This window comes from Cavia porcellus, unplaced genomic scaffold (genome assembly GCF_034190915.1).
Source record: "Cavia porcellus strain 051 isolate PalLab524CR breed Dunkin Hartley unplaced genomic scaffold, mCavPor4.1 scaffold_10, whole genome shotgun sequence".
Lineage (NCBI taxonomy): Eukaryota > Metazoa > Chordata > Mammalia > Rodentia > Caviidae > Cavia > Cavia porcellus.
The window spans coordinates 43,157,077-43,173,310 of NW_026947493.1; the positions used below are offsets into that span (position 1 = coordinate 43,157,077).

Here is a 16,234-nt window from a genome sequence, read left to right on the forward strand (position 1 = left end):
CTCCTCACAATCCAATCCCCTTCCAAACGCCACATTGGGAGACATTCATGTTCTAAACCACATTTAAAAAGTCACACAATTTCTTTCAGCAAGAGAAAATGTATGCCAAAAGCAAACAATTTTCTCAACTTTTTAAAAGACGGTAACCTTTGCAGTAAAAGAATATTATTAAGTAGTATAATTCCATTTAAGCAATTCCAAACTAATAAACTCTGTTTTTTGCTTAAACCTATTTTTAACTTTTTACGAGAGAGAGCGAGAGACAGACAGACAGACAGAGACAGAGAGAGAGATGCCAGATGTATAGTGGCACACACCTGTAATCCTAACTACTCTGGAAACTCAGAAATGGATCGCAAGTTTAAGACTAGCCTGGCCAACTATGACACTGTCTCAAAATTAAAAAATAAAAAAGGGCTGGAGATATACCTCAGGGTTGTGCCCCTAGGTTCAATACCCAGTACTACAAAGAAATGCTAGAAACTTTATGCAATACAATACTTACGAAAAAGAAATTAGCCTAATATTTATGGATCACATACTATTATCATTTCTAACAAACACACGCAGCATACACATGCACATACAACTGGTATACTAGAAACTTCTGTAACGTATTTTGTAAAGCTAGAGTTGGAATAATCCAAGTTACTATATAAAAAATGAAGATGACAGTTGGCAAAACTTAAGTTCAACAACCTCTGATATTCTGGATAGAACAGATTAAAACATAAGATGTCAAAGGCAGAATTTTTTTTCTTTATACAACCATCATCTGATTCAGTGTGACTACTTCTATGAATGGTTTTCATTAACCAAAGGACTTACAATTTTGTTTACATAAATTATAGACATAAATTTTATTTAATGAATGGTCTATTTAAAAGCCAAAGTACATATGCATAGCTAGCTATTAAACAGTTGTCCTTATTTAATGAAGCTACACAATTCCTTGTACATATACATATAAAATTTAATCAAATAAAAAGCTTTCTAAAATGCTGTATTGGTCATATTTGGACATTTTACAATTTCATGTCTATAGGAAAGAATGCTGGCAATATGTTGCCAAAAATTACAAAAATATGGGACTCTTGCAGTGGAGATCATGAAGCTGAGTTTATGGCGGGCAAGGCCAGCATATAGTTCACTTTTGTACCTGCAATGCAGTCTTCAGCTCAGCATATATTCATTTTGCTGAAATATTCCTGATTCATTCATTTGGCAAGTATCTACTTGGTACCTATGTACCAGACATTGTACTAGGTGATAAGGTATTCATTAGAGAATAAAACAGGCTACAGAACTCTACCTTAATGGTTTAATAATCCAGTGAGGAAGGACAAATAAGATGATTAAAACTTGTGCTACAGCAGAAATGAACAGGATATAATGATAAAATGATTTACTTAGAATGGTCAGGAAAAGTCTCTCAAACTCTTTAAGAAGTGACATTTAGCAGCACAACTCATAAAAGCTAAATCTTTTTTTTTTTTTGTCTTTTTAGTTTTTATCAGTACCAGGAATCGAACTCATGACTGCCTGTTTGCAAGGCAGGCGCTTATGCCACTGAGCTAAATCCCCAGCCCCCATAAAATGGGGAAATGGCCTATTATATATCCATCAATAGATGAACAGATAAAGAAAATGAGATATTTATACACAATGAAGTACTACTATACCATAAAGAAAGCTACGTTTGAGTCATTCCTAGGAAAATGGATATACTTAGATACAATAATGTTAAGTGAAATAAATCATACACATACGCTTAAATATCACACAGTTTCTCCTATAAGAAAATCCAAAGTATGACTAAGGAAGCAAACAAAATAAAATGGGTAACAGGAAACAAGGAGATAAAAGTTTCTCCAAATGGAAGGAGACAGATGGAGGGAGAAGGGGATGAACAAAGAATTGGAATGTGTTATATACATGTACCAATTCCATGATGAATGTGATCATATACTGTAAATGTATATTAATAAACTTTTTAAAAGTGCTATTTGAACCTAAACTTCAGTGAGGAAATTGCTTTTTGCAAAGCATAAAGCTTGGTAAGTTATCCTCTAAACTAACACAGCAGCATAGCTTCCATTTGGTAATTTACAATGTAATTTCTCCACTTTAAAATTTACAGTTTTCTAAATAGTTCATGTCTTTCTCTGGTCCTCCTTAGTCTGAACATTAGTAGCTCCCCAGGATTCTTTACAGATGGCTGGATGTATGTAACTATACCAAACTTGAATTTTTATAAACATATTAACTTTTTATTAAGAATATCTTGCACACATTTCAAATTATTACAAGACAATTAAAAAGAGAAAACTAATATTTGTTGAGGACTAGCAACCAGGCATGTTGGTGCTGATTTGTAATCCCATTACTCTGGGAGGCTGAAGCAGGAGGATCACAAATTTGAGATCAGTCTGAGCATCTTAGTGACTTAGTGAGACCCTGTCTCAAAAAAACAAAAACAAAAACAAAACCAACAATCAACTGACTTTAAACAGGAAAGTCTCTCAAGTGCTTCTACTATAAAATTACCAAACTTCTTTACACTCAAGCAGTGGAAGTAAAAGATACAGAATCATGTCAGTTAGGTATGGCGATACATGCCTGTAATCCCTGCTACTGGAGAGGCTGAGGCAGGAAAACTGAAAGTTTGAGGACAACTTGTATATTTAGTATGACTGTTTTAAAAATTAAAAGGGCAGCCAGGAGCGGTGGCACACACCTGTAATCCCAACACATGGGTGGCTGAAGCAGGAGGATCACTGCAGTTTGAGCCAGCGGGGGCTACACAGTGAGTTCAAGATCAGTTTCAACTACAAGACCCTGTCTCAAAGAGAATAAATAAATAAATAAAATAAAAGGATCAGGGATATAGCTCAGCACTACTTGGGTTCGATCCTCAGTACAAAAAGAAATCAATGAAAGCAAAAAAGAGCATAAAGACAGAGAGACAGAGGAGGAAAAATACTTACAGCTTTGTGGATAGCAACATAAAAAGGGAAGAGACCAGAAACTGAAAGCATCATGTTGGTGAACTCACTGATTGTAGCTCTCAGTCCAGTTCTCAGATATTCCAGTCTAGGAAGCTCAAATCAGAGTCAAAATAGTAATAAACCAGGATCCTATTTTACTCATGTTCCTTATGAAATATATAATCATATTTATCAGATTTTTGAGACCACTAATCATATCCCACTTATGGCAATTTATTTGTCCACAATGGACAACGTAACCTTCTAAACAAAAATAATCTTTATGGGCATTCTTACATATATATCAAAATTTATTATCAGGAAGCTAAATGAATAAGAATAAATGCTTAATGGATCAGGTAAATGGACTAAGATCTTTTAGAGAGGCCATGGTCAAGACTGATCAAATATTCCTGCTTCTCAGCAAAGACTACTTTCCTGGTTACTAGAATTATCATGAGCCTCAGATGATGTTCCTTTATCCTTTGTACAGCAGTGTATAAGCATTACCAAATTCTGCTTTTCAGACTCTTTTTCAATGTCCAGTGCTGACCATCCATCCCATTTCTGCAGATACAGCCTTTCTTTAGATATGTCATTGGCATCTATTGAATTCAATTTAAAAAATTTCAAAGTGGCTACTACCTGCTGAGTAATCTACTAGGCACTAAATATACAAGGGGGAGATGATGTGGGCCTCATGCTCAGGAGTTCACCTTCTACTGAGGAAGAACTTTTCTGTTTTTGATCTGGAAGACTGCCAGTCTATTACAATGTCTTACACATATATCTAATTTTATTCATTCTGTGAGGATAGTATTTAATTTTCAGAGTCCTATGAATAATTTACCACTACTCTTACATATCAGCTAAAAGGGCATTTTGTAGAGCAGAGACAACTGAGGTACTGTGAAGTGAAGCAGCTTGCCTGAAATCACAAAGCTAGAAAGTCGTGAAGCCAAGATTCAAATTCTAGGTCTTTCTGACTCCAGAGACCACACAATCTTTCCTCTATTCTATCCAATCTCTTAAGAAATGAAAATTTTTGAGAGCTAGAAGTATGCAAAGGGCCTAAGACAGTTCCTAACATATCCTCTAATTCAATTATTATGTCTGCCAACATAAAATTCAATAGTACCAAATCATAAATTTGCAGTTTTTAAATCTCCTATTAACTGCTAGGCCCCCAAACTGGCAAACCAAGAACAAATAATCTTCATTATAAGTCAATGTTCAATTCACTACTATTTAGTACCCATATAGAATCAAAACTCAAATCATCTCTCTAATTGAAAATTCTAATCTCAGCAAAAATAAGTACAGGGATCGAACTCACAACCTTGTGCTTGCCAGGCAGGCACTTACACCACTGAACTAAATCCCCAGCCCAAGGCCCTTCTCATATCTCACATTTAAATTTCACATTTTGAAGACTTGGTGAAGTATAGTAACAGTAAACTAAAAACAATGATTAAGCAAATAAAAACACAAAATGTGCAACACTAGACAATGTCTTAAATCATCTAAAGCTTTAAATTACACATTTGGTTGATAATAAATTTTAATTTATGCTGAATTATTTAAAAGAAATGCTGTTTAACTCCATTATCATCTATCTTTCTTACATTTCTCATGAGCTATACAATAGTTCATTATAATCAATGACAAAGATTCACTTAGCACTGAAATTACCCAAACACAAATCCTAGTGTACATGTAAGAAAAACATGACGGACTGAGAAAGGGAGAAAAGGAAATAGAAGAGAAATACTATTAGGTGGTGGTACATTGAGAATGTAAACACCAGAAACTGCAATTCATCAAGCAGGAAGTCCTGAAATCACATGACAGCAGGAAAATGAAAAGTAAAAATAAAAGAAAAACGAGCAAGATAGGCCCAACGGAGCTGGGGGTGGGGGATTAAAAGATTATTTAGATATACTGTATGTCTGTTAAAAACTGTACAAATAAGATATATTTAACTCATCTAGTGACAACTGAGTAACTAGTCTTTTAGTAATTATGTCACCAAAATATTCATTTAATAAGTTAACACCTGTCAAAATACTAAGGAAAATAATTTTCTCCTAATATTCAGAATGAAATATTTATACTGACCACAGATTTCCACCAAAGACAACAGAAAAATTCAATGTGTATTCATAATTTAAGATATACCATCTAATAGTTAAATTGATCTTACCCATTAACGTTGCTAAAAGACACAAAGAATACATCTCTTTGTCAGCTTGCTCCTGAAGCTCTTTGGATGACAGTTTACCAGAAACAGCAACCTCTTCTTGTTTCACAGTGTGGGCTGAGTGTGCTGGAGCGGACTGACCGCCTTCTGCTTTGCTTTTTAGAATCTCTATTGTAATTCTGTCACCATGCTGTAAAGGAACAGGCTCCTTTTCCATTCCTGCCTGTGGTGGCATTAACTCTTTAGGAGGAAAGCCATATCGAATACACTGTAAATATGGAGGAATGTTGAATTCTCTAGAAATACTTTCCTGAAGTTCAAAAAAGGTTGTTGAAGACTTAAGTGTAACCATGGACTGTCGACCATCATTAGTTGTTATTCGGATCTTCTTCTCCTTAGAAGTTGTAGGTGAATAGGGAGCCTTGGTAGGGGTAGCAGGAGCAGAGGATGTACCATCACGAATGGCAGTGGGAGATACAGTTCTGGGCTGTACTTTTTGTTCTTGTTTTAACTTCTCTGTTTTCCGTTTTTGCATTGCAGAAGCCTGTTCTGTAATGTTCTGTTGAATAGTTCTTTCAGTTTTACTCATATTTAACTCTTCCTTGTGTAAAGTTTTTGTTTTCTGTCCAGTAAGAATAATTTTAGTTGGGAGCTGAGACTCTGATTCTTCTCCAATTCTTTGGGCATGAGCACCATCGATATTTACAGGAGTATAATCATCAGGATTCTTTTTGGCGGTCTGATTCAATATAGTGTGAACAACTTTCTGAACTAGAATTTCACTCCCAAATTCACCTGGAAAGTGCTTGGTAACAAGTTTCATTGCAACATCATAAACATTACTATTCAAAGATGGATCACTTTCATACTGGAACCAATACACTGTTTCTCTGACCACTCTTCCTCCCCATTCCAAAGTAATAGGGAAAGCTTCCGGTAGATTGTCATATTCTTTACCATCCCAAAAGTGTTTGAATCCACAACCACATTTGCCGCCAGTGGACCTAGAATTAGTTCTATCTCCATCCAAATATACAATAGATCCATCTCCTCTGACTCTTCGCACAGATGTGCCATGACACCAATTACAAGCCGTTAAATTACTCAATCCGTAGTCTGGTATCAGAACATCTTTCACTGAATCATATGAGCAAACCAAACTGTTCAAGGGAAAGCTGTAATTTTTGTCAGGCCTCAGCTGTCCATGAGTACTTTTTGCCAGGTTATACAGTTTCCCTCCGGGAGCCAACCACTCTGGAGGAACATGAAGTTCAGAGAGGGCACCACACAGCAAACATTTGTGAAGGCGATTATCCATTACTGCTTTTTTAGCAGCTGCTGTAACTTCTTCGGGCTGGACTCCTATCACCCCAGTCCTTCTGTAGAAATACTGATGGACATCAGCAACCAAACTAGGATGGATACCGTGTTTGTCCATAAAGACCTCTTCCATAGCAGCAACAAGCCTAAGTAAGTACTTATCTTGCAAACTTCTGTCTCCTCCAATAACACAACCACCATCTTCCTCAAGTTTGATATACTTTTTAATAAGGTCCTGGGGCACACCCCAAGCTTTAGGAAGTAAATTCATAGGTAGTTTGGGCAAAGCAGCTCCTTTTATGCCTACCAAGGGTATATAATGGTTTCTACCAGAGCTACTCCACGCAATACAGATTGGTTTGTTCAAATGACCATCTTTCCCAGTGCACTTCTCTGCAGGTATAAGCCCAGGCAGAAAGGTGGCTGAATAATCACCAGAGCTTCTCATACCACTGAGAGAATCTAACAGAATTATAGGACGATGTAACACATTAGCCAGGCCAAATATGTGGATGTTCCTCAGACCTAAGGGAACACCCTCGGGGGGCACGAATAGAGGGTCACACTCATTGATAATGTCCTCCCACTCAGCAGCATCAATAAAGTCGTGGAATAGGGCTTGATATCGTGCCAGGTGCTGCTGAAAGTGTTGTTTAAGATTTTCTCTCAGGGCATGCCAGAAGAGCTCCCGGCCTACCAGCGCTCGAGATACAGCATGCACCAGGCAGTGTCCATCTCCATCCACATGCACTGGAATGAGACATTCCTGACTCTTATTAGCCCGCTTGATATCCTCAAGAGTGTCATGCAAATACAGAAGGCTTCCGGAGCGGTCCTTGCCGTACCCCACCGTGTTAACATGCTCTGGTTCTATGAGAAAGGCCCGGTCACCGAGCAGCGCACAATCAAATAGTTCACCCTGGTTCATATCCCGGAGAAGCTTGGCCCGGCCTGTCTTTTTGTCCATTCCATAGCGAGCCAATATGGGCGACAGCAATTTACAGTGATAGTTGGAAAGGCCCATCACCTTTACCAGTTCCGTGTTCTTCTTGGGTGCCCCAGTCACCCCAAGCAGCGCGTTCCGTAGCAGGTTGTGCAGTACTACGTCCGGGTCGGTCACCTCCTCCACCCCCAGCAGCTGCTGCTGCTCGTGCCGCTGTCCGCACTCAGTACACTCGATGCTTACAGAACCGGAGGCCGGGAAGAACAGACGCGCCTGGCACTTAGGATCTGGGCAGCTCCCGGAAAGGATTCTCCGATCTCTCCGCTTCGAAAGCCCTCCCGGAGCAGCTGCTGCCCCCGCCAAAGACGACGGAGTTTGCGGAGCCTCAGGGGGGGGAGGTGGTGGCGGCAGCGGAGGAGGCGGTGGCGGCTGAGACATAGCTCTCGGCTCTCGGGTCTCGCTCCGCGACCCTCAAAAGCTCATAGCCCAAAACCCCTACCGGCCCGGCTCGGTCTAGTTCAGACCCAGAGCAAATCACTTTCCTTTTCCTACCAGCTCCTCCTCCTCCTGACCGAAGACGGAAGCGCCGGACGTTGTTTCTCTTTTCACTTCTCTACTGCCGTAGCCGTTGCCCCGAACGTAACGGCCACCACCCCAACCCGCACTCACACTCACTCACTCTCGCTCTCTCTCGCTCAGACACTAGAGACATACCCGCCCTCGCAAAGAGTGCGCAGGCGCGTTTTCCGCTCTGCCCTCTGGGAATTAGAGTCTTTTGATCGTTCTAGGCCCTTAAGCGCTAGGTTCTTCGTCCAGAATGAACTACAAATACCGCGATTCTAATAGGTTCAGCACCCAAAGAGAGGAGGAAGAGGAAGGCAATAGGAAGGAGGGCAGAAAGAAAGATGGTGACTTGCGTTGCCTTTCGGGAATTGTAGTTCTAATTGATTCCTCTTTGTGGTTTTACTCATTCTAAGGAGCCAGGCGAAAAAGTCTGAGAGACTACATTTCCTAGGATGCCCTGCGGCGCGTCGTCCAGTCGAACTTCCCCTTTGGGCAGAAGGGAGAATCCAGGGAATCTCCGTAAAAAGAGAGTTACAGGGAGTGGGTTTTGGAGCAGAGAGTCTGAAGTTCACGACTGCTAGAAGGGGAGGGGAGTGGAAAGGCTCTCAATGAAGAAGGTACAGTAAATAAATGTCCAAGGATGTGATGGGCTGGGAAATTGAATTAAATGGCTTAGTCCAGACTGAAGGTCCTAGAAAAGAGAAGAGAAGTAATGGATGTCAGGATGTTTTCAAAGACCGTTTTCCACTTCTGTAGTCTCATTTCTACCTCAGTTCCAAGTGATTGACGCACTTAATTCTCCTTTTCTGCCTTTTCCTCTTTACGTGGTAGTCGCGGAAACACCGTTTGTTTTCTCGTTTTTCTGTCTTAAAATGTGTAGTACAAATAACAAGACCTTAGCATGCATAGTTTTATATACATATACAGAACTTTTAAAATGTAGGTATAAATTCGTTTTATCCTTAAATCCTTCCCTTAGAGAATCTGTAAGATCGTCACTCCAAGGATATAGTGCTAATTTGCATCTAATGTCCATTTCTTTAAAAAAAAAAATGACGGATTTGAAAAAGAAATCTTTCAGTTGTTGTTTTCCCTCCTATTTTCCCTGGGCCATGCAAAAATGTACCTTCATTAAAGACGGGTAATGTTACCTACCCTGAAGGAATATTTTTCTTTCTTTCTTTTTTTTTTTTTTTTTTTTTGTGCCAAAACCCAGGAAATATTTTTCAATAAAGTTATCAGAAAATTAATTCAGGCAGGAAGAGTTATTTTATTTGACATTTTGCTCATAACGTCATGCTGGGAAGTGAACTCAGGGCCTCTCCAATGCAAGCACTCCTGCCATGGGTTACATCCACAGTTCTTTTTACTTTGGGATAGTATCTCTTTAAATTGTCTAGGCTGACCTTGAACTTGGGATCCTTCTTCCTAAATCTTCCCAGTTGCTGAGATTACAGGTATAACCACCACACAGAGCCTGGAAATGATTTTTCATTAAGTTCTTGTGAACTTAGAAATTGGATATGCCCTTCAGGTGGAAGTTATTTTTTTTTCTGTAACTGAGCAGTTACATGGGCAGTGTCACTATGTTTTTCTCCTACAGAATACAAAGACTTCAGTTACTAAATCTTGGACACATAAAATGACAGCATTCAGCAGTTCTAACACTGTCATGCACTTTTATCTGTCATCAAAAGCTACATTTTCCTTATTGCTGATACATATGAATTGTAAAGTAGATTAAATTGAGTCTGAATATATCATTTGAATTGTACAAAATAAATGCTGTCCACCTCACTGAATAAGAAAGCCTTTCTCTGTTTTATCAAGTAGAATCCACTTGATTGATGTAGCATTCATTTTCTCACATAGAACCTTGATTAGTTAGAAACATTCTTTCCCAAACTAGAATTGATTATGTTTATTTATATATTAATTTTGTGATGCTAGGGATCAAACTCAGAGCCTCATGCATGTTAGGGAAGTGCTTTACCAGTGGGCTGCATTCCCACCCCTAAATTGATAAATTCATTTCTTACTGATCTCACGATTTAAGGATTATATTTTTGAAAGAAAAAAATACTCATAGTTAATGTGAGTAGGATGAAGAGTTAAGTTTCCAGGTAATTTTACAATTAAGTTAGGTCATCTAATCTGAAAATAAGTCACTTATTTAATAAGTCTGGAAATACAGACACTATTCATAAAGTATAAAAACTAACATGAATAGGGGGCAATGATGTTATCTGTTCAATGTGAGAATTAATTACTCGGTGCTTAGAAGGCATGGGAACCTACAATATTAAAAATAAAAGAAAATTTTGTCAGGACAAAATATGACATACTGTTTCTTATATGGCCATAAGAGTTTGGAAAGCTTCTAACTTGCTTATGAGATCTTCATGCTTCCTTCCTCTTCCCTCAAATTGCATGATTTTCATTGCCTTATTAATTTTCACAGGATCTTTGTGAAGTAGAGAGTAGTTCTTGTTCTTGTGTCCATATTTGAAGTGAGAAAAATGAGATGGACAGTTAGTATTAAATGCTATGATACACACTGTCCTTCTGCCATCACCATTAGTAGTATCTGTATTGCTAAAGCTAATTACAACTGCAATCAATTTTTTATAACTTTCGTATGGCCCTTCTGAACTTCCTGTACTGTTTTTAATTAATGTAAAAGCAAAAGTCATCTACTTTAGTAACGGAACTACCACCATTTTTCTTGACTTTTTGTATATTACGTATATAAGGAAGGGAATCATAACTTTGAGGGTTGGAAAGCAGTCACATACACACTCATAAAATGTGTATCTATACTGAGAGTTAACTGTGTTCCTCCAGATCCCTACTGAGGATAGACTTCCAGTTACAACCTTTGTTGAAACCTGAGTAGGACTAATGACTTAAGTCAGTGCAGCATAAAGGATGCAGATGGCCGTCTCCAAGTAAGAGTGAGTTTAAACTGAAGAGAAGGGCTACTTATCAATAAAAGTGAATAAAGCATGCAATCAAAATGGTACAGGAAACAAACATCACAAATTCTATGAGAATATAGGGCAGATTTTTTGTTTATTATCTTAATCTTTTAAATGCTTTTTTGAAATAGGTAGCTTTCTCTTAACAGATAAGACTTAATTCTAAAACATTAATGTTGTCATTTTTGTTACCATCCAGAAAGCAAGTAGCAGAGTGGGTGCAAATTAGGGTTTTCCTTGTTGAGCAGTTTACAGATTTAAAAATTAGACAGGAAGCAAGTGAACTGGCAACCAGTGTCATCTTGGCTTGGATATGTTTTTCACAGATTACCATGATTTAACTTTTTAAAATGTAAAAACACTTTGGGCAGTGTCCACACTTCACTTTATACTATTTATATTGGGTCTCCTTGAGACATTGCCTGCTGAGCCCAACCTCAAAAATTAAAAAAAAAAATTTTAAAAATCATATCCTTTTCTCTCTTCTCCCCTTCCCTCCCTTCTGCTTCCTTCCTTCCTCCCTTCCTTTCTTCTTTCTATTTTGTGGTGAAGAAAATCAGGCCCAAGGTCTTGTATATATTAGGCAAGCACTCTGACTCTGAGCTACATCCTCTGCCCCGTGTGCCTTTTGTATACTAGATAGTAATCGGGCATAGAAGGACCTATTCTCACAAGGCTCCTTGGTGTGCACCTTAGTCCTCGCTACTGGAAGGCTGAGGACATAAATTGGAGCTAGCCAGATCTCATACAGGGGCAGTCCATCCAAAGATTCTTAAAGAAAGTATGCCAAAAGCAAAAGGAAAACTTTGTAAACAGGACTTGCAAAAAGTATTCAGGAAAGAAGACAGATTTGTACTTATCTTTTGGCGAGGGAGGGGCTGCTGGAGACTGAACCCAGAGTCTAATGCATGGTAGGCAAGTGCTGAACCACTGAGCTTTGTCCCAATGCAATATTTATCACTGTACAGTGTAAAAGTGACCTGGATCAAGTTCAGGCCTACAAGTTATAACTTCACACAGTAGTTCTCAATCTTTAGCGAGCATCAGAATCAAATCAAAAGCTTAAAAAACCATCATTTTCTGAGCTTCACAGCAGAATGAGTGTGCATAAGAAGAGCCTGAGAATTTACATTTTTAGCAAGTTTTCTGGATGGTACTGGCCAAAGAATCACACTTTAAGATTTACCGTTGTCATGGTTTATGTCTGTGGCCCTCAGGCCTCATGAGTTTGCATTTGTGCATTTGTGATGGTTCATTGTCTAGTGCTTGGATTGATGGTGTCAGTGCTATACCCACATAGGGGTGGAGCCAGGATGTAATGTAATGGCAGGAAGAAAGTGTGTCTTGCTCTTTGCTGGTTCCTGCTTGCTATTTGCAGCCCCCATGAACTGTGGCCCAACCATGCCCGCCTGCCTTGGAGCCAACTGAGTGTGGACTGAAACCTCCAAAAACTGTAAGAAATAAACCTTTCTTTTCCCAACTTGGGCTTCAGGTATTTTGTCTCAGCAATGAGTAAAAAGTAACTAAGAATTTGGTACCGAGGAGTGGGGTCGTTTGCTGTGACTATACCTGACCATGTTTTTCAAGAGGCTTTGGAAATGGCTTGTGGGCAGAATTTGGAAAGGCTTGGACATGTCTCCTGGATGCATAGAGCTGGAGCAGCTTAGGCTGTTTTGTAGAGGAGATTCTGGTCAGAGCTCAGGAGACCAGAAGGCTGATAGAAAGCCTCATGTTAAAGACCAGGCTTGGAAGGTTTCTGCTGGGAAGAAGGACTACATTGGTTGTTGGACTCCCCATGATGTGTGTTATGCCTTGGCAGAAAATTTGTCTGCATTTTGTTCATGCTCAGAGACTTTGCCTGAGACTGAGACAAAGGGCACTGGATTGATTAATCTTGAAAAAAAATTAAAAAGCAATCAAACATTGAGGCTGTGGCATGGATATTGTTGGGGGCTTTAGCCAGCTTGATGTTGCAAATCAAGAGCAAAGAACCCAGCAGGATAATTTGCAATTACTGTGAGTTTGACCAGAAGGAAAATGCCAGGAAGGCTGTGGATTGTAAAGACAGATTTGAGATTTTGATTGCTGATGGCTCCGGGACATCTCAGGAAGCTGGGCCCCACCCTATGCAGCCTCACTGCAAAAGTAAAAGAATTTGCTCAGAGGAGAAAGCTGCAGAGCACCAGGTTTCAAAATGGCGACAGAGGCCACATGAGGTTCCAGAATGGCAGCAACATAGAGAAGCTTTTCCTCACAATCAGGTAAACAGAGCCCTGCAATCCAGGCAACTGACCCCTACAGCCAAGAGAGAGAAAAGCCTGGCTACTGCTTCAGCTGGCAGCAGACCTTGGCGGCATCCACAAGGTGCTAATTTTAGGTGCAAGGAAAATGCACGAATTCTGAGGGTAAGATGGCTTCCACCTCGTTTGCAAAGGGCCTGGGAGCCCAAGCAGTGCCCCTGATAGGGCAATTTGTAAAGATGCAAGGGTGAAGCCAAAGGTGCGGTGGAGACTCCAGAAGTTTGGAAAAGCCAGAAACATGGGGATGATCCAAAGAAAGCTGCAAAAAACGAGCAGAGAGGATTTAAGAGAAAAGCTGTGGGAGCTGAAATCCCTGGAAGTGCCATGGGGTTGGAATCACCCAAGCCTTTTGGAGCTTGCAACCAGTTTGCTTCAGATGCTGAGCATGGAACTCTAGGACTTAATGTTTGCCCTGCCTGATGCTGGACTTGCTTTGTTTTTAATGCTTTATATTCCCCTGTTTGTAACTTTTGGAATGGTAATGTTTATCTTGTGCCTTTGCATTTCAGAAATGTTTAACCTTGTTTCATTTGTACAGGGGGTTACAGTTAAGTTTGCCATAGATCTTGGAGGAGACTTGGGACTTGGACTGTTCAGCAATGCTGAAACTTAGGACTTTGACATCTCTTGGAGGTGGACTAAATGTCTTTTGTATAAATGATGTACATGAGTCCTGGGGGCCAGGGGTGGAATGTTATGGTTTATGTCTGTGGCCCTCAGGCCTCATGAGTTTGCATTGTGCATTTGTGATGGTTCATTGTCTAGTGCTTGGATTGATGGTGTCAGGGGTGGAGCCAGGATGTAATGTAATGGCAGGAAGAAGGTATGTCTTGCTTTTTGCTGGTTCCTGTTTGCTGTTTGCAGCCGCCATGAACTGTTGCCCAGCCATGCCTGCCTGCCTTGGAGCCAACTGAGTGTGGACTGAAACCTTCAAAAACTGTAAGAAATAAACCTTTCCTTTCCCAACTTGGGCTTCAGGTATTTTGTCTCAGCAACAAGTAAAAAGTAACTAGGACAACCGTTTAGCAGGGTACTTCTAAGGAAAATCTTGTTACTGTGTTCTTGAAGTTGTCACAACAGTATGTTTAGGAAAGAAATTAAAATGAAAATTGAAATATCTGTTATTAACATAAGTGCTAACATTTTTGATGGATCACTCAAGGTTTTTTTCTCTATCCATATATACTATGTACTTAAAAACAAAATTATGTCCCCACTATAATAATAGTTATTGATACCTATTTAGCATCTACTGTGTGCTGTGTATTTACTTAAATTTTTACTTTCTTTATGAGACAAGTGCTATTACGGTTGTTACTAATCTTGCAGATGAAGAAATTGTGGCACAGAGAAGTCAAGTAACTTTCTCAGTGTCTCACAGTTAATAAATGGCACAATTAGAATTAAAATCAAAGTAATCTGTTTCTAGAACCTGTGGACTTAGCCACTGTGCTGTACTGACTTTTCTACATTACATACTGTTTTTAACTTGTATGTTTGTTTGAGTTACAGTCCCACTGTGTAGTTCAGGCTGGCCTTAACTTACTATGTAGCCCAGGCCAGCTTCAAACTTGCGGCAGTCCTCCTGCCTTAGCCTCTTTAGTGCTGGAATTACAGGCATGTACCGCCATGCTTGGCCATATTGTTTTTAACTTGCATTGTGTTGTCGTATCACAATAATCTTGATATCATTAAATTTTTTGACACTTGAAAATATATTTTTAAAAAATTCTCATTCAAAAGTATACAGAAAAATAACATAAAAATATTCCAGTATCCACTAGATTTAACAAATGTTAATTTTTTAAGCATATTTGCTTTAGGACTCTCCCTTTAAAAACAAATTTATAGATTTAATAAGACTAAGATTTTGAGGTTTTCACATAAAAATTATGCCTGTGAGTGTTAATAGAAATCATCATTTTCCTTCAGTAAAAATAGGAGATCCTTTGTATTCAGTAATAGAAGAAGAATTTCTGTGTAGTAAATATATAGATAATTATCATGGCTATTATCACGCTATCCCAGGGTCTGGGATTGTAGCTCAGTGGTAGAGCACTGGCCTGGCATGTACGAGGCCCTGAGTTTGACTTCCTGGAGCCACAAAAAAAATAATATATGTGTTATGTTAGTGGGTGTCCCTTCCTTCTTCACCATATTGGTCCAGGCATGAACAAAACTTCTTTAGTCAAGCATGATAGTACATGCCTATGATACCAGCACTCTGTGAGGCAGAGGAAGGAGGATCACAAATTTGAGGCCAGCCTGGGCAACTTAGCAAAGTCATGTTGCAAACAAACAAAAAGCTCTTCCCTCACAGGACTTTAACTATTTGGTTATGGTAGTAATACTATAGATAGTAACACAAAGTTAGGTAATGTGACTTGTATGGCTTATTCAGGCTGTGTGGCTTACCTTCATGTGATAAAGGTCACATACTATCGTGGTAGCATCTCAGAACTACCCTATAGAACTTCCCATAGTGATAGGAATGTTCTGTGCTTCTACTGTTCAGTGTGGCAGCCTCTAGCCACCTGGCTGTTAGACAATTGGAATGTGGCTAATCTAACTGAGGATTGTTAGTTTTATTTAAATTTAACTAACTTTTGACACCATATAAGTGTTGGGAGCTGGTGAAGCTGGAAATTGACTACACATTCAAGGCTGGAGCATGACCATCCCAAGAACAAACAGTACTTTGGGCAAGTCACATGAAGAAGCTGCTTCAGCCCAGAAAACACCTGGCCCCAGGACAATCCTGGGTTGCTAGGACAGCAGGATGTCATGTGACATTAAGTTGCTAAAAGGTATAAATAAACACCCCTGCTGTGAGGAGCCTGTACCTTTCCTCCCATCAGGAGGATAAGGGCTCCACCTGACCCCTAGCTTTTTATTTTCTCATCTTCTCACATTCTTCATCCTAAGATCCTCAAGGGCTACAT

General features: G+C 39.4%; 2 protein-coding genes across 6 annotated transcripts in view; one reads left to right on the top strand and one right to left on the bottom strand.

Annotated features, from left to right (window-relative positions):
- The window catches only part of Vcpip1 (valosin containing protein interacting protein 1), a 30,660-nt gene extending 22,477 nt beyond the window's left edge, over window positions 1–8,183 (bottom strand). The window contains exon 1 of the mRNA XM_003480065.5: window positions 5,191–8,183. Within this exon, the coding sequence (XP_003480113.1) occupies window positions 5,191–7,888 (2,698 nt within the window). The 5' untranslated portion in view covers window positions 7,889–8,183. The remainder of the gene's footprint in view (window positions 1–5,190) is intronic.
- A 286-nt stretch (window positions 8,184–8,469) lies between these two features.
- Window positions 8,470–16,234, top strand: part of Sgk3 (serum/glucocorticoid regulated kinase family member 3) — a 163,736-nt gene continuing 155,971 nt past the window's right edge. For 3 of the 5 annotated variants that reach the window (XM_063257401.1, XM_063257402.1, XM_063257403.1), the window contains exon 1: window positions 8,470–8,631. The gene's annotated coding sequence lies outside the window, so the exon portion shown is untranslated. The remainder of the gene's footprint in view (window positions 8,632–16,234) is intronic. The other 2 variants (XM_063257404.1, XM_063257405.1) reach the window with 2 other exon arrangements.